At 36.6% G+C, this 23,241-nt stretch overlaps 1 protein-coding gene across 2 annotated transcripts in view; it reads left to right on the top strand.

Moving 5' to 3' along the window:
• Window positions 1-23,241, top strand: part of Rttn (rotatin) — a 158,416-nt gene that overhangs the window by 109,747 nt on the left and 25,428 nt on the right. For both annotated transcript variants that reach the window (XR_014996872.2, XM_048419139.3), the window contains exons 34-38: window positions 1,719-1,810; window positions 7,691-7,781; window positions 13,503-13,692; window positions 15,538-15,628; window positions 19,098-19,251. Coding sequence is in view for 1 of the 2 variants with exons in the window: in XM_048419139.3 (XP_048275096.3) it covers window positions 1,719-1,810; window positions 7,691-7,781; window positions 13,503-13,692; window positions 15,538-15,628; window positions 19,098-19,251 (618 nt within the window). In the remaining variant the exon portion in view is untranslated. The remainder of the gene's footprint in view (window positions 1-1,718; window positions 1,811-7,690; window positions 7,782-13,502; window positions 13,693-15,537; window positions 15,629-19,097; window positions 19,252-23,241) is intronic.

The raw sequence follows: 23,241 nt of genomic DNA, 5'->3' as shown, positions 1-23,241 counted from the left end.
GCACAGGAAAAATTTTCTCCAGTCCTGCAATCCAGAGAATATTCTTAATATGTTTTATCTCTTACCATTTTCTACTATGTGATGTTTATTTTATGTGTTTTATGTGCAGTTTTAGTCTCTGTTTCTCTAAACATTGCCCAAACATTATTCTGTTTTATAAATTCTTCATGGCAGCCATGTTTGACTTCTTATTCATGTATTTTAAGTTATTTTCTGCCTGTCATTAAACTTTTATAGCTTTTTTTCTCTAGTAAAATCTCTAACGTATTGAAACATTTATTTCTTGGAACTCTACAGGTTCCCCCCCCCCCCAATCTTTCTTATGAATAAGATCTTTTCTAACTAAATCTTCTAACTGGTTTGGTAAAGGTCTTAAAAAAATCTATTTTTGGTATATCATGAATTTATCAGGATTTTTGCTAAAGCATTTTTACTTCTCTTGGTAGATGTTTTTGGGTTTTCCAAGTATTATATAATACACATAAATACTAATTAGATCTCATAAAAATGAATATTCTTTTAACATAAGTTGCTTTTATTTTGAAATTAATGTTTTAGAATCTTAACACAGAAAAGTTTCTTATGTGGGATGTTCTTTTGTATATGTGTTGCTTTTATTGGTTAATGAATAAAGCTGCATTGACCTATGGCGGGGCAGAATAGAGCCAGACTGAAAGGGATAGAGAGAGAGAGAGTAGGCAGAGTCAGGGAGATGCTGTGTAGCTGCTGAAGGAGAAGGACACGCCAGAACCTTACTGATAGTCCACAGTCTTGTGGCTATAGATAGATTAATAGAAATGGATATTTAAGATGTAAGAGTTACTTAATAAGAAACCTAAGCTATTGGCCAAACAGTGTTATAATTAATATAGCTTCTGTGTGATTATTTCGGTCTGGGCAGCCTGGGAATGAAATTACAGTCTCCTTTTATACTTTTCAATAAAAATACAAAAGCCCTCAAATATATGAATTTATTTGAGTGTATATGTGATGTACTTAGACATAAAATTTGTTTATATGTATATATTCAAATGTATTTATGTTATCTATAGAGTTAACTGAAATAATAAAATTTCATTGCTTTATGATTAATATTTTATTACTTAAATTATAAATTTATATTTCTATTCCCTTCTTAGAGGAAGTGAAAGTATCATTTAATGAAGCACTTGAACTTTATAAATGGCTATCACTATTAGAAAAGCAACTTATGGGGCTAGTGAGATGGCTCAGAGGATAAGAGCACTGGCTGCTCTTCCAGAGGTCCTGAGTTCAATTCCCAGCAACTATATGGTGGCTCATAACCATCTGTAATGAGATCTTGAACCCCCTTCTGGCCCACAGGGATACATTCAGGCAGAATATTGTATATAGTAAATAAATAAATCTTTAAAATAATTTATAAAAAAAAGAAAGAAAAGTAACTTACTCAGTTGTTTTGATTTTATGAATCACCATTACTCCTAACATGGCTTTTGAGCTAATCTGTATTGATTTATTTTAGGTGTTTGTTAGAAATGTACATTCATGGTTTTACTCTGCTGTGGGGTATTAGAATTCCAAGGACAGGCTCTGTGGAAGAATTGAAACAAGAACTTTTCAATGAGCACAGTTAAAATCATCATTCTTTAGTTTTCTTAGTTTCCTTAAGATGTATGTATTCTGTTAGTTGTTGACGAACCTGGGAAATGTCATGTTATTTGTCTCTGTCATTACAGGTTTAGATGACTCATTCAAGTTTTGGAGGGCTCCCTCAGGGACGTCCATTCAGGATCATGAGCCAAGCTCTCTTTCCACCTCAGAAACAATGGTAATTGAGAGGACACAGAAATGTTTCATTTTGAGTCTCTGAATAAGTTTGAATTTTGATAAAATATTATATATAAGCATAAGATTATGATTATAATCACTGTGGTTCTTAAAACTTGTATTCTGAGAAGATTGCTGCTCTGCATTTACTTAACATAGTTTGTTATGTGTTCAAGTAGGCATGTGTGGTAGACACCCTTGTGCTTGCCCACCTAAGTGTATTATTGTGAAGTTAAGTAACTGTGATGAATTGTGCTGTAAGAGACAGGGTTGGAATTTCAACTAGGGATCACCTAGCTTCTTTCAGTTAAGAGTCATCAACTCCCCTTTCCTACCTTTTTTGAAGAATTAAGAGAGAATGGTGTCCAAAATGTTTTCATTAATAATAGATGAAACATATTCTATATAATTAAAAATTCATTAGTTATCCTGGGTTTTTAATTAAGGGCAAGGCAGAATGAGAAAGCTAACCTGTTAAGAGGATTTTAGTGTAGTAATAATAATTCAAACACATCTCTAAATACTTGAATCAGAAACTTTTCTTCAATATCTAAAATATGTAAAATTTGTGTGTTCTTGGATATCTTCATTTTTGCATATATGGCTTTCTTTCTCATAGTATATGCTGGTCTTCAGTTTAATCCAAGCATACAAAAAGCATTTCTTCTTAGTTAGAAAACATCAATTTTTCAAGTATTTGTTGATAATAACTGTGTTGTAGAATCTATTAGAGAAGCAAAGATTTGGTATCTTTGATTTTAGAAGTTTAAATAAATAATATGCATTCGTGATAATATTGATAAACAATGTCGTGATAGACATTGATAAAACTTACCTCCTATATTGTCCCCTTTCCTTTTCCCCTGTTTTTATTAGATTCAAAAGAGAGAGCTTGTATTTAGTGCTAAACTAGACTTTTATGTGGAAATGTAGCATAATTACCCTGTTCCCACTAGATGTCATACTTTCCATGCTTATATGTAAAGATAGTATGTATCTTTAGTTCACAGAAAAATCACAGAACACCATCAATACTTGCTTAAAAGTAAGTTTTCTCAAGTGATCCAGTTTTTATAAGACCATGACTAGATGCTTAAGAAAAATCTATCTCAGGTATGAAAGCTATATAGAAGTTATCTCAGGGATTCAGGCACATGGTTACATGGCTTTGTTAATCCCAGGTCTGTCCTTAGTGGACAGAAGGTCATGAAGGGAAACATATTTGGGAGCGGAGATTTTTACCTCATGATATCCAGATACCTTGATAAAAGATAGTTACAGAGAATGATTGGGGTGCACTAGATTGCATTAGAAGAAATTAGACAGCCAACCCATAAGATCTACCTTAAGCCCTTTCCTTCATTGTTTATTAGTGCTAATCAATAAATAATAAATTTCCTGTGTTAACTACTTTGTTTTATTCAACTTACTATATTTGTCATATGTAAAAAGACCTTGATACAGAAAGAAAAACCATGTTTATATTTTTTGGTTTATATCAACATTATTACAAGTTAAAGAACTATCCATTAAAGTTTACGGGATCACCAGTGGGCATATAAGTAGGCACTGGCTCCCATCTTCCTTCATCTATCAGTTACATTTGGTTGAGTAGCAAAGGTTGGGGCTCCCCAAGTGCTTCCTTCTTCCATCCTGACTGTTGGTGGTCCCACTGTCATGCTGATGCCACGCAAGCATCTGTAGCTGCTGTTAGTTGCTGATTACAATAACTGTGCCTTTCCTAGATGTTATCATTTTGCAGCCTATCTTCCAACTCTTACATTTTATCTACTAAGACATATTTATACCATCTCTACAATTATTTTAAATATATAGTTCTATGTAAATCATTCATCTTTTTTCAAAAGATTAGTATTTTCATTTTGGCTTTTACAGAGCCAGTTTTACTTTATTGTTATTATTTCATTTTTCATTTTTGTAGATAGTAGATTACAAACTGACATATTGGAATTATTATTATTTTAAATTCATTCTAACTTCCAGAAATGTACTAATTGTTTTTCTTACCATGCTAATGTGATGTGTATCTTTGTCCCAGAGAGACAAATCTGAAGAATTTATTTTCTGGTCATTACTATTGTGTGCAACAGCAATTGCACTTAGATCACCTGATGCTTTCTCTTATATCTAATTGGCTAGCATTTTTCTAGAATGTAGAAATTATGAATTGAGGAAACAAGGAGAGATAATATGTATCTTACTGAGCTTATTTGGCTGTTTGTATCATTTGTTCATCTCCCAGAATTGAGAAAAGTTAAGATCTGTTTGTTGGTTGGCTTTTCCATTTTATCTTTTCCAAGCAGAGACTCCTCTTTGATTTGGATCCTGAGTACTGGGCTTGTCCACTCTATGCTGTCAGGGCCACGTTAGGGACCTAGCGATGATATCTAATCAGCAGTAGTTCAGTCTTTTTGTAAGGTTTGTAAGGGTGGGGCCTGTATATTGCCTACTGTGCATGTAGCTAGGCAGTGCCGTGGGTTCATTGAGGCCCTGCTCTACTAAATAGCTCCCAATTGTGGTCTCCATCCAGCTGGGTCGTGTACGCAGCATACCTTTCCTCCCAGAACCATCCCTTTTCCCTCAAAAAGTTAAGAAATGAGACATTCATACACAGTAAACCCCAAATACATCATAACTTTATGACTGTGATTTGTTTTGCTATTGCTTTAAATTTGTTTTATCTTTTCTCAGAGTAAATGACACAGAAAATGCGATTCTTTTTCTTTAGATTTTTTTTCTTATGTGGAACACAAATTTAAATAAGATTGATTTTTAGTTTAAGTATTTGGAAAGTTTAATTTATAAATAATAATTGTCTTTGAAGAGAGAAAAATACTGAACAATTTTCTTGGCATTTTGTTACAAAAGAAGAAATGAGAGATAGAGTGAGACCCTGGTACCCAAACCAATAGAAGCCATTTAGATACAGATGCACCAGCTCTGTTGTTGTCCACAATGTTATACTCTGCTTCGAAGCCAAATGTCTCTGCTGTGTTATGTAGTCAACATGCAGTGAGATTACACTGTAAGAATGATTCAGTGATTATTTTGTATATGAAATATCCATTTGCAGGACTGTTTTCCTTCCTTCCAACACTTCTGTACACATATGTAAGTGGCTGAAAAACCGAGATGTTTTATGTTCAGTGCTCAAAAGAGTTAAAATTGGCTAAGACCATAAAGCTCAGTTTGGAAAATGACTATTGTAATATACTAAAACATTCAGAACGTGATGTTAAAGGCTGAAGTTTCATTACCAAAAACAGTTTAATCAAGCTGAGTCAGCTTTTGGGTGTTAAAGTACTAAGATATGCCTTTACAAAGATAAAGATGTAAAGACATTTTATTCAGCATAGTGAAATGGCTTGTAATGTTACAACTGATACCAGGAAAATATCACTGACCCTTGTCTGAGAATTAAGATTTGCTCTATACACAGAGTAGTATATGTAGAGATAAATCAAGTGGCTTCTTAGAAGAAATATTTCTAAGTATCTCTGTTGGCATTTATATGACTTCAGTGGCATGACTTCAGTAAAAAGGGATAAAACAAATAATATCCTTGTTTTCAATAAATCTCAAGTATTTACAGGTTATGCAAGAACTAAGTGTTTTTCAGTTAGAAGGAAAATACAAATGGGGAAGTGGGGTGTATTTTGTAAGCATTGTTAACATAGGCCACAATAATATAATATGTCTGTTTTCTGTATCTTTTATTGGCTTCTGTAACTTCAACCAGATGATAAGGTGATAACTATATATTCCATCAACTCAAAGAAGACTCAGCTTGTCTTATTAGGAACACCAATTCATCAATTGAAGATCTCATGGTATATTACAAAAATGAGAAAGTCCAAGAAAAGCCTACTAGGTGCATCCAGACTTTTGACATTGTGCTATGATGTCATCTATGGAATTCATGCCTAAGAGCTGTATAATCAAGTTACAGGAACATTTTCTTTCTTTTTTTAAAATCTAATAATATTTTAAGAAAATTGGCAGTTTTGTATTGTCCTATATTCATAACTATTCTGGAATGCATGCAGTCCATTGACTAGAAATGCTTTGTAGTTTTGCATTGGGGCCATTTTAATGAACCAAGGAAATTATGGATGAAATTAGTCTGATTAGTGTTGGAAGAGGATAGGCCTATGCCTCCCACCTAAGTTTCCTACTTAGAGTGGGAAGATGTGAGAATGAGGATTTTCCTAGGAAGAAGGAAGAATGACTAAGTATGCTGTGTACTCTCAGTAAGCCTTCTTCCACCACCTCCACATGGGCGTGGACAGAAGTCTCAGTCTAGCTGAGGAGGTTCACTTGTGTTCAGGAAAAGTCTGGAAAAGGAAGCATACTCTCTCAAACACAGGCAGCTAGTTTCCTCCCTCTAGAGATGTGTGTGAGGGTTTTCGCCTATTGGAAAGTGTTTATACTGTCAACTCTCAACTGAGATCCTACCAGAAACTACAGATGAAAGTGATCTTCGTATTTGCTCTCGTGTTATCATGTAAATCAGAGGTGCAGTATGCTTAGGAGTAAACACAGGGATCATATAGATGTGACCTAGTGGTCTCTACGTCGTCAGTAATGCTTCTTTATCACTTCTGTGGATGCCCCATGTCATACATGTACACTAACATGGGGGCTCCCCAGGTATACACCCTTTGTGCCTTTTCACAGAGGAAAAAAAAAAAGGGGGAAGAAAAAGAGGTATCTTCCCTCCCAAGAGAGGTATTTTTCACCTAAGAAGTGCCAAACACAGTAGGCTGAGTGCATTCAATTTTAGACGGCCGCAGCCTCATCTGTAGACCTGTAGGCGAATTTGTGTTTGCTTTCTACAGCATTTCTATTAATCTTAATGTTATAAATATGTTGTTTTCTGAAACTCAGTGTCAGCATTTTGCCAAGCTTTTTTTTTTCTTTAAGTTCTTTTCTGATGTGAGGCAAGATAGAGAAAAATTTTTTAATACTTCGCTGTGTTTTTTTTTTTTTAATTCTAGATCTTCAAGGTTTTCCCAAACTTTATTTTATGTGTATGGTGTGTTTGTTTATTTATTTGTTTGTATTTCTGTTTACCACAAGTACCTGGTATCTGCAGAGGCTATATTAGGATATTCAGTCTCCTGGGAATGGAGTTCTATATGGTTGTGAGCCACCATGTGGTTACTGGGGATAGCCGTAGGTTCCCTGGAAGAACAGCAAGTGCTGTTAGATTCTGAGTCATCTGTCTCTTCAGCATTTACACTGATTTTTATAGGTGTTATTAAAACTTAAGTGTACAATTTGAAACATCAAAAGCAAACCATTGTATTATTAATAGAAGAAAATACGGCTAGAGAAATGGCTCAACAGTTAAAAGCTCTTGTTCTTACAGAGGATTCTAGTTAAGTTTACTCCATTTTCGAGGGATCCAATGCCCTCTTCTGTTCTCTGTGCTCACCAGGCACATAAATGATAAACATACATATATGGAGGCAAACACTGATTTACATAACAAATCTAAAGCAAAGAATTAAGAATCTCAAAAACAGTAAATTTGAGGTAAAGAAGTGTAAATAAGTAACATTTAGGCAAGGGAGAGCCATAAATTATTTATATCAGAAACTTAAAATTTTAATTGGGCTTCAAATCAAACTTGGTTCTTTACTGATTTATGGACATTGTAACAGATGCTACAGGGTGTCATAGGAAATGCCATTATCAGAAAACTAGCCATAACTCAGGATTCAAAGTGTTTTGTAGTTATGGTAACTGGTAAAATTCATTGCAAACTTGCTTCCTTAAGGATATTTTTCATATCTACTATTTGTTTTATTTTCCATGCTTCAGTATTAATGAGTAAAGTACCCTGTCTGCTTCACAGGTGGCGGCCTCAGTGGGCAGTGCTGAGACCCAGCCACTGCTGCCGTCAACGCTTCCGTCTGAGACTGCACTTGACCAGTTTGTGACTCCAGGTATTATGTGTGTGTGTGTGTGTGTGTGTGTGTGTGTGTGTGTAGGTCAGAGGTTAACATTAGGAATCTTTCTCAATCACCCTTAATAGCACAGAAAATTTAATATATGTGAACTTGGAACTTGTAGTGCATCATTACTTGAGGGTGAAACTGTGAGCGGTGTGACCTACATTTACTTCCTCATGAATTTTTCATGCGAAACCTGTAAGCTCCCTTAACCTGGACAGGTGTTGTTCTCCTGGGTGTCCTATACTTGCTGTGCATTTCCTTTTACCATGTCCACTTGAGCTCCATGGGTTAAGTTTTTTGAGCATCTTTTATTTTTCCCTGTGAAGAACATTGAGCAGAATTTCCTCTCTTTCTTTGGAGATAGCCAAACAGTTCTTTCTATCATCCGAGAATCATCCACGCAGAGTGTTCTCTGGATGCCCCACATGGGCCAGGAGGCCTTTGCTTATATTTTCTGTATTGGTTCCTGGAGAATTTTGAGTTTTGTATGTCCTGAGCATTCCACTCCCATTCTCTCAACTCTTCCCAGACCTACCTCCTCTTCTCTATCCTTATTTTTGAGACAAAATCTGATTGTATAGCCAGACTATCTTAAACTTCCTTTATAGACCAGTCTGGTCTTGAACTCAGAGATCTATCTGTCCACCTCTGCTTCCCCAGTGTCATGAAACTTTTCAAGACAAAATGTGCTTTTCAAATATTTTTGGATTTTTTTCCTTCCACTAGAGCATGATCAATTTAACGGTGGCTACATTGTTAGAGAAAACTATCTCTCTATCAGCAGCTAGCAATTGCTCTTTGCTCTCAGGCTGGGGGTGTGATTGTGTGCCCGAGTCTTCTCTCCTGTGTTTTGATACCCAGTTTCTTCCTTAATTGGAAGCTCACTAGATGGCCTGTGATCTGCTCATCACTGGGAATAAGGGTGTTTCCTGCCATATCCTGCATTTTCAGGGACCACGAGCATCTGAACTCAAGGTCCCATGGCTCTTAGCAAGCACTTTACCTATTGATTTATTGCCTGTGCCCACTCAAGGTATCCTTTTGTTTTAGGAAGATATTCTACTTTAATAGAAGATAGAAAGAGAGGTGGATAGAGAAGGGAGAAAGGAAAAGAGGAAAAAGTCCAGACAATTTTTAAACTAAATATCTGGAGAACAAATTACTAATTAAACAAATTACAGACAGTTTAAGATAATTTAGAATAAATAATCAAAAGTAAGGTGGGAGGTTAATCACAGCACTCCGGAGGCAGAGAGAGGTGAATCTCTGAGTTTGTAGCCACCCTGGTCTACAGATTGAGTTCCAGGACAGGCTCCCAAAGCTACAGAGAAACCCTGTCTCGAAAATCCGAAAAACAAAAGAGAAGCTAACAAAACAAAAGTGGTGAAGTAGCAAAGGAAAAGTTGGCTGTGGAAAAGTCTGAGCCGCTAGAGCTGTGGCTCAGCAGACAGGAGTGTCTGCAGAGGGACCAAGTCAGGTTCCCAACTCCTATGTGGAGCTGCTTACTGCTACCTGCAATTCCAGCTCCCATAGGGCACCTGCACTCAGGTGAGCCCCACATTTACATACTTGAAAAAAATATATCATTTAAAGAAACAGCTCATTGTTTAGGGACATGTTTAGAATAACTTCTGATCGCCATATGGCTCCTTACCAGTTGAGCAGTGTTTAGTACTTGAGTCAATAAGTACTGAATATTCATTCCATTTTTTAACCCTCTTTTTGGAAAAGATTAATGATGGTTGACAAGAGCGAAGTGACTGTAGTTGAGATACATTCTGTAAGACTGTCACTTGAAACAGATCTATGGGTCTTTATGTTCTAGAAATTTGCATAAGCAACCTATAGTATATTTTTACTTTACTTGAAGCTGAATGTGAAACCCAGGACCATTTTTATGCTAGGCACAAACTAAATCCTCAATCCCCTGCAATGTTATTTTTACAAATGCCAGTGTGCTTTATTTTTTGTACTTGGGTCACAACAATCTCTGCTTTATGTTGTATTTACATTGAAGTTTGCAACTCATCTTTTAATTCTAGAGAATGTGTTAACCTGATTTGTTAGCATTACATTTCTGACCTGAATGAAATAATACTTTTCTGAAAAGGAATTAAATGTGAATACTGATATATATAAAATATGTTGCAGCAGACCTCTTGTTGGTTCCTGGGCTGCTCAGCCCCAAAATAATCACACAGAAACTATAATATTTGCAATACTGTTTGGTCAATAGCTTAACCATATTTCTGGCTAACTCTTGCATCTTAATTTAACCTATCTTCATTAATCTGTGCATAACCACGAGGTTTTGGCCTACCAGCAAAGTTTCAGCTTGTCTGTCTCTGGCAGAGACTCCATGGCTTCTCTCTGATTCCACCTCCTTTCTCTCAGCATTCAGTTTAGTTTTCTCCACCTAGCTCTGTCCCCCTATAGCTCTGTTATAGGCCCAAAGCAGTTCCTTTATTAACCAATGATATTCACAGCATACACAGGGGAATTCCACATCAAAAATATTCTTAGAAAAAATGTTTGCTTCATTGAATTTGTATTACCATATTTGTTCCAATAATTTCATGAACAGGGTTCCACCTTGGTTTCTAGTAATTTATGTTAGTAAATAAAAGGGCTTGATAATAGAAAATACTTAATTGAACATCTGTCTATCTTGTATGCTTAAAAATATTTAAGCAGTTAATGATAAATACAAAAAATTCACTAAAATAACAGAAATGCACAGAAATTAATAGACTTTATATATGCCTTTGAACAATGAGTACAGTGTAGACAAGGCCATCTGTAGTGCAACAAGGGGTAAAGATGCAGGAACAGACAATGAAAAAATTACAAAATATATTCAGATTTTTATGTATCTTAATTATTGATTGTGTGTATGTGTGTGTGTATGTTTGTGTGTGGGGAAGTCAGAGGACTGCTGGCAGGAGTAGGGTCTCCCTCCACCTTGTGAATTTGAGGGATTGAATTTAGGTTCTTAGGCTTGGCAGCAGCTGCCTATACCTGCTGAACCATCTCACTGGCCGCTACATCATTTATAGAAGAAAAACTTTAAAATATTTTCCAAACGTATGAAAATAGATGTGAACAAATATATAAAACATCTATTATATTTAGATAGGATAACTTGTCGTCAAAAAGTTATCAAGTGTCAATTCTTTATAAGATAATCTATATATTATTGTCCAGTCAAAATATAACACATTTCTTTGTGGTAAATAAGATTCTATTAACAATTAAAACAAAACAAAACTGAGTGTACAAAAGTTGCCAGGAAAATGGTCTAAAAGGTGAAAAGGCTACATAGATTTTATCACATATGGAGAACTGTAATTGAATTTGTTTTTATCACCAGCACTGGAAAAACAAATAGAACTGAAAATGTATCCATAATGATTAAAGTGATGAGTCAGATCTTTGGATGAGCCATGGATCTTTTGATCAATAGTGGTGAAAACTGGCTAGCCATTTGACACAAGAGCATTCTTATATACAGTTATCTGGGTTTCAAAGTGAAAAGTGAGTTTCTGCAAACTCTTATATGTACTCCTATATACTGCCTATAAAAGTATATAGAAAGTTTTCAAATTATGCTTCAAACATCAGTAAAAAATTGACACATTTTACATTTAATAATAATAGTTAAAAAGATAACTTCTATGACAGAAATTGTCATAAAGTGAAGAGATTTCCTGAAAAACCAACATTCATGGCTGTGTTGTAAGCATGTAAAATATTCTCAGTTTTTCAGAAGGAGGAGAACTAACACTATATAAAAATGAACAGAAGCATGAGGCAGACACATACAAAAGATGAGGAATCCATATTACTGAATAAGTACAAATTAATGCTACACTGTGACCTAAGAAAGCTAGCTCTTTCTTAGCTGTTAAATTAAATGCCAACTATTAAAATGCATTGGCAGTGCATCCTCTTGGCCAGGCTATAGAAAACAACACTTCTATAAATTTTAAGAGGGAATGCAATTAGTATAACATTTTTGGAAGGGAACTTGGCAATATCTCATGAATCTATAAATTTATTTGTCTTACAGATAGGAATTTCTAAAAGTATGAAAATACGCATGCACATGATTATTTAATGAAATATTATCTGCAATTAGAAAATATATCAAATACCTGGATTCCCAAAAGCAGGGGCTTGTTTCAGATTAATATCCATGTAATGAACTATTCTGCTTTTTAAAAATGAGGGTATCTTAAAATTGGTATACAGTAAATTGTTGTCCTTCCCTCCCTAAATATTGATAAGTAACAAAAGCATGCACTGGGTTAGGGAGATGGTTCAGTGGGCAAAGTGCTCGCTGTGCGGTCCTCTAGCACCCCTGCGAATGTTGGCTGTGGTGACACATGCTTTTCATGCCAATGCAGGTGACAGAAACAGGCAGGTAAACTGGGGTTCAGGGAGCAGCCATTCTGGTTGCATTGTTGAAGTTCAGGTTCGGGGGGGGGGAGAAGGGGAAGGAGGGAGGGGGGGGAGGGAGAGAAAGAGAGAGAGAGAGACAGAGAGAGAGAGAGAGACAGAGAGAGAGAATAAAGCAGAACACCCAATTTTGTTTTTGACCTCTACATGTGTATACTTGGGCATACCCACACATGCATCACACAGAAAACACTAAAAATATATACTTAGAGTATATAGTATTTATAGAGTTCTACTTTTTTAACAGTGAGCTCAGTGTTTAAGAGTTCTTGTTGCTCTTCCAGAGGACTGGATTTGATTTCCAGCACCCAAGTAGCAGCTCACTCTTATCTGAAACTCTAGTTCCATGGGTTCTGGCGCCCCTCTCTGGCATCTGCAGACACCAGGCATTCATACTGTGCACAAGTATAGACGTAGAGGAAACAAACATATATCTGCAAGCAATAAAATATAAGGGGAATTAAAAAATACATGTATCTCTTTATTTGTAATAAAATTAGACAGGAAATTTAATTATCAGAGTGAGTGGTTTGTTAGGGAGGAAATACATGAGGGTAAGAACAAGGTAAAAGGGACTCTACAGTAGACATAGTCACTCTCTTGCATATACTTCTTAGCTTAGTTAGTCTTTAATAACCGTATTTTATGTTTTGTGTGCTACAAAGAGAAAGAAAAGGAAACAAACTGACAAAACATGAAACTAATGTGGAATACACACATGTTGTTCTTGCATTTCATAGACTTTCACCCTCAGACTTAATGGCAAAGAAAATTGTGGCTACTGTTCAAGTCATGATGCTAGATTACCTTCTGCAATTAGCTTTCTTAAACTTCCTCAGATATACTTAAGACTGGGCAAATGAGCAGATAGACAGTGGACAACGAAAGAGGTTTTTGTGGGTTTATGTAAATGAAATATTAAATGACTAAAGGTGTTAAATGGACCCTGTAAAGTATTTGAAAGTTGGGAACATTCTGGTACCTAGAATTTCAGAGGTGAAAAATGATTGTATTCTAACCTTGGCTCTTGCATGTTGGGTGTTTCTGTGTGTGCACATGTACACTCTGGGGTTGGGGGTTGGGAATAGAAGCAATCTCCCTAGCCTCAAGGTAAACTTTACCTTGCAGTTATGAGAATTAACCAGTCATCCACCTCTATATCTTTACAAACTTTCCTGTGTTATGAGGAGTTAAATTTTATTAATAACCACCAGGTAAACTGAATAATTTTTATGCTTTTTTTTTAAATAACAGGTCAGTGTGAAACCAGACCAGTGCGACCTTGTGACTCCTCGCTCTCTGCTCCCCTGCACAAGCAGTATACGTTTGTTACTCCATCTCTTCTGTCAGCAATCTGCAGCCTTCTAGACAACCTCTTGGCAGTTACTTCAAGGGATGCTGCAAATGCCTTTCAGCAATCCCATCTCATAGAGTTTCTTTGTAGGTAAGAGATAAATGGGAGTAGAGATGAATAAACACAGGACCGTATGTGCCTGGCAGTATATTCTCATTTGTTCTTATACCAAGTAAGTTCCAGGCTTTTGTTTTGCTACAGTTGTCTTCACAGGTGCTGTTGTTATTTCCTCCCTCTGTTTTATTAATCAACTTGTATTGGCTTCTTAACTTGATTACTTAGATCAAAAAGATTTTTTTCTTTAATTAAAAAAAATTGAAGTGGTTCTAAATCTTATGTGCCTTCTAGCACAGACAAGGGATGTAGTATAATGCCCTTGGCTATTTTTCATTGGATGTGAAGGAGTTTGAAGATTCCTATCTCTAGCACTCATATCAGAATTATGTTCCCAGGTTGAAAATATTGCTGAATTTCATTTGATTGTATTTTGTTATGGGAAAGTAAACTAATCAGAAGCATTCTGGTGTAACTTAAGGAAATGGTAACTTGATTCTTTGAATTTTTTATTTTCCTAATGAGTATCTTGTAGTGTGGAGTTGCGGGCAGGCCTGCTTTTCATCCTGCCCAGCTCCCGCATGGCTAGCTTAGCCCCAGAAATAATAACACATAAGTTGTATTCATTTAAATACTGCCTGGCCCATTATCTCTAGAGAGTTAGTTACTGGCTAACTCTCACATCTTGATTAACCCATTTCTAATAATCTGTATAGCACCACGAGGTGTGGCTTACCGGGAAATATTCAGCATGTCTGACCTGGTGGCTGGCTCCATGGCGTCTGCCCCATTGCCCTCTTCCCAGCGTTCTGTTCTGTTTACTCCACCTACCTAATTTTCTGTCCTATCAAAGGGCCAAGGCAGTCTCTTTATTGACCAATGAAAATAACACAATAGACAGATAACCGTCCTCCATCAGTATCTAATAATGTTTTTATTATAGTGACATAGCCTTAGCTATTATATTCAGACCTATCTAAGTTTTTAGTTCATTCCTTACACTGTGTTGTAGTATTGAACATGGTTTATCCTCAGAGGGTTGTAGCTGGCCTCAACTGAAAGGGATGAGTGTGAGAAAAGTCAGTATCTAGATACTTGCTTTAGTGAGTGTGACTTCTCTCCTCCTAACATCCGGCTACTCTAGCCCAGCATGTCCACCTTCTTTTATTCACGTGTGTATGTCCATTTCTCTTCAGTTCTCTCCTTTTACTTTAGAGCAGTGCTGTTAGAAATGTCTGTCTTCTTTTTGTTAAATCATGCTACCTTCTCTTTTTCTGGGATGTGAAGAACTGAAAAAAAAATTCCTTGAGTCTGTCCTAGGTTTTCTGTTGCTATGATGAAACATTGATCAAAAGCAACTCAGAGGAGACAAGGGCTTATTATAGGGTTTAGAAGTTACAGGTCGTCATTATTAACTCTAAGCTGAGCAGGCACCTGGTAGCAGAAACTGACTCAGACCATGGAGGAGTTCTTCCTACTGGCTTGCCTGCTCTTGCTTGTCCAGCTGCCTCACACCCTCAGGTCCACCTGCCCAGGGGTAGCGCCTCCCCCAGTGGGCTAGGCCCACTCAGGTCAATTAGCAGCGGAGCTCGCCCTCTGCACACTGCTTCCAGCACAGCATGATGGATGCAGTCCCTCTAGTGTGGTTTCCTATTGACTAAGACTGTGTCACTTTGTAGAGTTCTCTGTTTTTCGCACTTACTTAGCACAATATTTTCCTGTTTTCTGACTTTGGGAAACCTTAAATATTTTGTTTACTTGTAAATGTCCTTTCTTTTTATTTATATTCAGGTTTATATTGAAGCTTCAAATAGTCATGTTTTGTCTTTAGTAAGAAGCATAGTAATTATCTATCAATGGGGTATTCCTTATTCTTCACAGTACTGTGGATGCCTCTGTCATAGAGATGTGTGTCCAGGAACTCAGGACCCCGCTGGCTTTATCATCTGCTGTTGAACATACTCAAGCTCAGGCAAGTACCTGGGATCAACCTCTCTTCTGTAGCATGGATTTCTTTGCCTTGTGGGCCAAACAGCAAATTTTAAGTAGATCCAGACTTAAGAAAAGGATGGGAATCTCTCAGTATATGCGTGATACTAGATGCTTTTTGAATAAGGTTACTTAAAATTTGACTTTAATAGAGAAACTGGGGGAGAAAAGAACAGTGGGCACTTTTGCTAACTCCATCATATAATGAATTATAAATGTTTAGCAAAGTTTCTTGGAGCACTACTGTAAGGGCACTGGTATAGACCACTTACTCCTGTTACTTTAGGCTCTCTCTGGTATCTGTTGTTTTCACCTAGGTTGAAGTTGTTAGACTAACATGCCCCCTACCACCACCCCACAAGACATGGTTTTACTGTGTAGTCCTGGCTGTCTTGGACTCACTCTATAGACCACGCTGGCCTTGAACACACATAGATCTTCCTACCTCTGCCTTTCAAGTGCTGGGATTAAAGGTGTGCATCACTACAGTCCAGATAAACTTCCCAGCACATGGGAGGCAGAGGTAGGTGGATCTCTGTGAGTTGGAGATCAGCATGATCTACTGTGACTTCAAGGATAGCCAGGACTATGTAGCAAGACCTTGTTCTCAACAAACAAACAAAAAACTAAAAGCATATTTTCTCAAGATGACAAAAATAAATTTTAATTTTTTTTCTTCACAGCTAAATTTTGGGTTCTTGCTTAGGTTCTGTATGTAAAATATGTTTAGCAATTTCCAATATAGTTGCTACTGCTAGAAATTTTAATTAAAGACCAAAATTTAACATGCCATTTGTTTTGTGTGGGTGAGGGGTGAAAAGTGGAAACTGAAGTATCTTTTGTGTTGCACTCTTTGAACATAGAAAGCCTCTAGAGTGTCTAGGAAATATTTTGCATGCCATTTTTGAGGCACATAGTTTTTTAAATATAGTATTTATACTGAATTAGCTTATTCATAAGATACATGTTCTCTTTACTCTTTTCTTGGTACAGTTGAAAAGTCTTAACTGAATGGCTTCTCTGGCTTAAAATTTCTCTTAAGTCATTAAAAAATTTTCTCTTTATATTGGGAAAATAGATAACAAACCCATGTATATTTAAGGATGACAAGCATTCAGAAGAAAAGATAAAGCAAGGGGGACTGCACCAGATATTGATGCAAAGGCCTGTACTTAGTGTCCAGGGAACACCTTTTCAATCATACGCGTGACCTGATAAAGATGGTTCTATAGACAGAACAAGGCCTCTGACATCAGAGTCTGGCTGGTCTGTCCAAGAAACAGCGAAGAATCCAGAGTTGATGGAGCTGGATCTGTGAGGGGAAAATGAGACTAGAAAGTACAGACAGCAATGAGGGCAGGACCTGGCCTGTAGTTGTGTCGTGAACGTACAGTTTAGTACTGTGATAGCAGTGACAAACACTTATGGGTCCTTTTGAGTAAATACATGCACAAGAAATCACAGGAGCAATCGTCAGTGCCGTAATGTTACAAAGGAAATGGTAGAAGTTGAGGGATCTCCCATAATACCAAGCAGAGCAAGGAGAGTTGGCCATGCAGGTTGGTTCCAGAGGACACTCTGATTCGCTGTGCTGCCTGCCTTGTATGGATTAATGTCTGTACATTGTTGTTTGAACAGGAATCCAGAAAATTCTCTAACATTTACCAGATTCTATTCTAGTTGCTGCTGTTGATACAAAGCAAACATCTGTGCCCATAAGGAATCTAGGTGCAAGAGTCAGATAGGAGCACATAGAAAATGTGAAGTTTGGGACTAGATAGTAACAAATGGTATGGGGAACAAAAAGAGTGACATTCATTGGACAAAGGGGTGCTACACAAGAGTAGTTGATACACAATGGCCAAAAAAAAAAAAATTGCCTATAAAAGGTCAGAATAGAGCAAGAGACCTGGGCTAAAAGGAAAACAGCTATGGGCGTCTGAGGCAGAGCCAGGTACAGAAAGTTGATAGTGAGGTAACAGTGTTGGAGTGTGTGATTAGTCGGTTTTCTTGTTGCATTGTTTGTTTCTAAAAATATTATAAATAGGAAAAGATAGTATATTGGCTATATTAATATTTAATCTTAAATGATTGATTTATAAAATAGTTTGGTTTTTCCTCATGTTTCTCACTGGCTTATTTATAATAATATTTCCAGTACCTAGAGATTAGACTTGTTCTAACCTTAATAGGGCAGAAGATGAAGAGATCACAAACACTTCACAGAGCAGAGTCTTGTGGTACTTGCCTGTAATCCCAACAGGCAAATATTTACCTCTGGGAAATAGAGGTAGGGGGATCAGAAGTTCAAGCTCTCAAGTACATAGTGAGTGCTAGGCTAGCCCAGACTATGTTAGGCCCTGTCTCCAACAATATAAAAGAACAACAAAAGTGTTACAGAAATAAGCAAATTAAATTTCAAAATCTGTAGAAGGAATTCCTAAAGGATAAAGGAACGTGTACTTTTATATAATACAAAAGAAGCTAGCATATTCTATAAAGGAATTTCATATTCATAGAGGAAGTAAGAGAACTTGTTTTTAAGTGGTCTGAGACTGTATTCTGTGGAGACATGGACTCCTCCACAAATGGAGACCAGTGCCCAACTCCTAATTACAGTCTCACAGCATCAAACTAAGATGAATGAAACGACTATGCTTTTGTACATAGAAACTGACCTTGGGTAGCTCTATAAAATTCCCCTTTGAGGATGTACTACTTAAGAACAGTGAATACGTATGACACACCTGCTGTTCTTTAACTGCTGTCTGTCCAGGGGAAGTTTTGAAAGGAGATTTACCAGGTACTATTTACAGTATTAGCATTAGGAAAATTTAGAAAACTATCTATAGATAGTTTTATTGTTTATCATGGAAATTTAATTTTTTTCCTCACATTTGAGAATATTGTTTTTATATTTATATTATATGTATTTATAGTTATATATAACTAAAAGCAAAAATAAATTTTATTGATAACATTAGCTGGGCTAATAGGATAGATGTTTTTTTCTTCCATTCTTTTGCACTTTGAGTAATATTTTTGTAATCAGATTTTTCTTTACAAACTAGTTTACTTTGACTTTAAATATACTCTATGCTTCTTCTAGGATATTGGTTCTACAAGTTACATACTTTTAAAATATAAAGACTTTCTTTAAATGGAATACAGAAATCGGCTTTGAAAATATTGCTTTATTTACTGGTGGTATGGTTGATGGTCAAAGTGTGACCATTACTGACCATGCTTCTAATATTGGAAGCTATGCTTTGCCTGCTACACATTAAGTTTATAGCACATAATTTATGACGAGTGCTTTTTTTAGTGCTTTATTGTGTATTTTATAAAGAAATGATTTCTTAGAACACATAGAAACGTAGACACCATGATGTGACTGAGATAGGCTTTTTATGACATCTGCTTATTTATTATATTTTTCTTTTTGCAAATAGGCTTCCTTTCTCTTGGAATTCCTGTCCTCTTTGTCCCAGCTTTTGCAGTCCTGTCTGTTGGTAGATTCTAGTCTTGTGACACAGGATGAGCTCTTGAAACCTCTTATCACTAATGTCATCCGAGTTCTCATTGTGTGTACCAACGATGTATTAGGTAAGCTTTTTTAATGTTCTAAAAATGAAAATGTAATCACATCATTTTTTTCTTCCCTTCAGCCCTTCCCATGTCTCTATCTTCTACTATCTTTCAAATTCATGATCTCTGTTTCTTCAGTTGTTACACCCCCACCCTGCATTCCCCCAACACACACAACCTGCTCAGTTCATATGATCTGACTTATCTGTATATGATTTCAGGATAGACCACTTGGTATTGGATAACCAGTTTGAAGGTTCTTCCCGAGGAATACTCTCCCACTGTTGGTATTCCTTACTTGATGTTAGTTCTTTGTCTGGGGTTGAGGTCCCATGAGATTTTCCTTTTTCATTGTGGCCTGTCTGTTGGTGTTATCCTTCAGGTCTTGTTTAGACAGTCATGTTGATGAGACTCCATCAAGATGATGAGAGCTGTAGCTTCTCTGACATTTCTAGGAGATAAAATCTTACAGTGAACTTGTTGTTCCTCTGGCTTTTACAGTCTTTCTGCTTTGTTCTTCTGCAGTGATCCAGGAACCTTAGAAGCAGGTGTTGTGTGGTAGATAGATGTATCAGTTAGGACTGGACTCCACACAGTCTCTGAATTTTGATCAAGTGTGGTTTTCTGTAATGATTTCTATCTGTTGCAATGAGACTTCCCCGCCCTCCCAGAGGGGTAACACCTATACTTATCTGTGAGTATAAGGCCAAATATTAGGATGTAGTTAGGGATTGTGCTGTTTTAGTAAATTGGCAATTACAGGTTTTCCTACAAGATCCATGACTTCACTAGCCTTGAACAGTTGGCTACGGTTATAGTGGAGGAAATTATGGGTGGTAGTACTGCACCCGTAGGGTTATTGTGCCATGCTAGTCATTGTTGTAGTTCATAGCATCTTAGCTAGTTAGGTTGATTGGTTGTTTCCCTCCTTTGAAAGCTAGGATGGGACCTTCAGCTAAGTTTTATTTTTGCAGTTAAGATGAGACGTGAACAGTATTGAGGGAGCAAATCTTATTTTTCTCCAGATGAAACCATCTCCCCACCCCACCCCCCTGATTTTTTGGGAGGTTTTGAAGGTGTACTTTATAATTAGAACAATCTGAAGTAGCTCCAGAAACAACTTAGGGCAGATGAGTAGCTTAAACAATGGGCCAAAATCTCCTCTGTCTGCTAGCTGAAACACGCTACAGTCGGCAGTGAACTTTGAGTACTAGTTTTATATTTGTGGCTAAGGCCAAATTATAGTTACAGGTATAAGTCAGTTTAGCATATACGATGAACATTTTCTAAGACCTTAAAATATTGAGACCTACATTTTGTTGAAAGCTAAATATAAAGCTTAGTAATAGGGAAAATTGAAATAAAGTATAGGATTTAATGAATAGCATGGTCATTGTATGTATCAAACCCTGAATTTTATAGACAGATATGTGTCTATATTTATCAGTGATAGTTATCAGGTATATGAGATCATATATGAATATGTTTGGTTTTTAAATATAAATCATTTATAGTAATGTAACTGATGACTTTACTTGCCTTTCTGCTCATTCATTCACTCATTTCCCCCCATAACCCATAGATTTAATGTTAGTGCCTAGTACAAACTAGGCAAGCAATTTATCACTCAGTTACCTCTCCAACCGATTTTTAATTTTTTTATCTTGAGATAGTGACTTGGTAAGTTGTTCACTCTGGGCTTGACTTAACTCTGTGGCACGGGCTGCCCTTGAACTTGAAATCATTTTGCTTCAACCTCTCAATTAATCAGGAATTAGAGACATACACCATCAAACCTGACTTCAGTTCATTCTCACTTAGTTCTTTGAAGTCACACAATTTGCTTTGCCTTTGAGATGTGAAAGTGAAAGATGTCGTGATCCTGAGCAATTCCAGTTCTCAGCATCACTTATATCCATGTTAAAATTACCTCTGTGTTTGAGTTGCAATAATTTCATGCTTAGAAATTCTCTTAATGGTAGCTATAATTTAATTAAGCTTAGTAGGTTAGACTGTAATCTCAACAGTAATGAAATTGATTCTTATGAGAAGAGGTGAGGTAAATATTGCAATTATCTGTAGTCTAGCAGAGTCCAGTTATACCTCATAAATTCTTTTTATTTAGTAATTTTTCATGTTGGGTTTTTGTGGCTATTACTTGACTAGTGCTGACACTGAGTTCATGAAGATGGGGAAGGCGTTACAACATCACTGCCACAAACTGTGATGAAGATGATGAGTCCCTTGATCTAGTACACCTGGCAAGAGGTAGTGTGACCGCTCTTGTGGCCTTGTAAATATTTTCTTATTGTTCCTCCTATATATTTTGTCATAAAGAATTATTTAAACTTAGGATTAGTTACAGAAAGTACTGCAAGTCAAAATCATTGGTAATATCGGAAGGTACATTTAGCAGCTAGGTTTTTTTTCCTTGCATCTTGCAAAAGTGTAAATGTTCATTAAGAATTTATCGTAAGAAAAGCATTTTTAAATTGTTTTCTTAGAAACTAAGTTTTGAATGATTTTTATTAAACTTTGGCTAAATTTCTAATATATACAGGTATGTTAGATATTTATATCAATAAATATATATTTACAGTATTTCTTAATTCAAATATATAATTCAATACCTTATACATAAACAAATCCAACTAAAATATTCAGTAAGTATGGTAATAAAGTAAAATGTTAATAACATTTTTAAATTTACTTTCCGATTTAAATATTTTATCATTCTTTAGCCTTTAATGAATAAAAAGAGTAGACTTTTATTCTTTAAGGGTTACTACAAATATGTGTATAGTACCTGAGTATATTAGTACACAGCATATCTTCGGAATTAAATTTTTATGAGATTAGCAATGAGCAAGCATCTAAACTACCCCTTAGTGAGTTTAGTTACAGGATAGTTGAGGAGCACTGGGGCAGGTTGTGACCCGAGTCCTTGAAAGCTGCTCTCTCAAGCGCCTCATGGGTGCTGAGGAACACCTGAACAATGCTTCTAGCTTCCTTGAGTGAAGTCTGATGAAAGGTGACAGAAGTGCAGAGGTACAACCTGAGAGAGTCCAGAGACAACCAGCTGTCCAACGTGAATTTACAGAGACAGCGTCCTCACTGTGGAAGGTTAACCTCTAGTGTGGGGTCCTCACAGACAGCAGTGCTCAGCCCAGTTTGTAGTGTTGTTTTCTTTGTAGGATGATTCTCTGCTTGGCTCTTAAGGAAAGTTTTCTTTCTCTTCTGCCTTGACCTTAGCACGTTGTTCTTTCCTTTTCATCTCTGCACAGAGCCGCTAGAGGGAATACAGAAAATAAGAGGAGAGTTTGTTTCACAGAAGTAGCTGTTCTCATGTTTCTCTGTGTCTACTGTGCAGTTCTGAAATTGTGGTTTATATCTACTATATCACACTTTCTGATTGTTTTTGAGTGTATTTTAATGAAAAGATGGCTTGTGACTTTGTAGAAGGGTAGAGGAACATACCTTTAAGAAGCAGTAGAAGAAAGGAGTTAGCTGTAGTAATTTGAAAATTGTGCAGGCTAGTTTTTTTGCCATCTTGACTCAGGGTAGAGTCATATGGGAAGAGAAACCTTGATTGAGAGAATACCACCATCAGATTGGTCCATGGGCAGGTTTATGGTGCATTTTCTTGGTTGATGGTTGCTGTGGAGGTCCTTGCTCATTGTGGACATTCATGTACAGGCAGTCCAGGGCGCTATAAAGAAGCAGGCTGAGCAAGCCTTGAGGATTAAACTAGTAAGCAGCACTCCTCCGTGTTCTCTGCATCAGTTCCTGCCTGTTTGAATTCCTGTCCTGACTGTCCTTAGTGATGGACGGTGATCTGTCACTGTTGGCTGAAATAAACCCATTCTTTCCTAAGTTGCTTCTGGTCATAGTGTTTTATCACAGTTACAAAAATTCTAACTGAGAAGATAGTGAGTATTGTCTTTCTTGAGTGCTGGAATGGGCCTTGGAACAGAATCCAGGGAGTGGGGTAGTGACAGGCGGGGAGGT

The sequence above is a fragment of the Myodes glareolus genome, chromosome 13, assembly GCF_982192425.1.
Source record: "Myodes glareolus chromosome 13, mMyoGla1.1, whole genome shotgun sequence".
Lineage (NCBI taxonomy): Eukaryota > Metazoa > Chordata > Mammalia > Rodentia > Cricetidae > Myodes > Myodes glareolus.
This window is presented reverse-complemented; position numbering and strand designations above follow the sequence as displayed.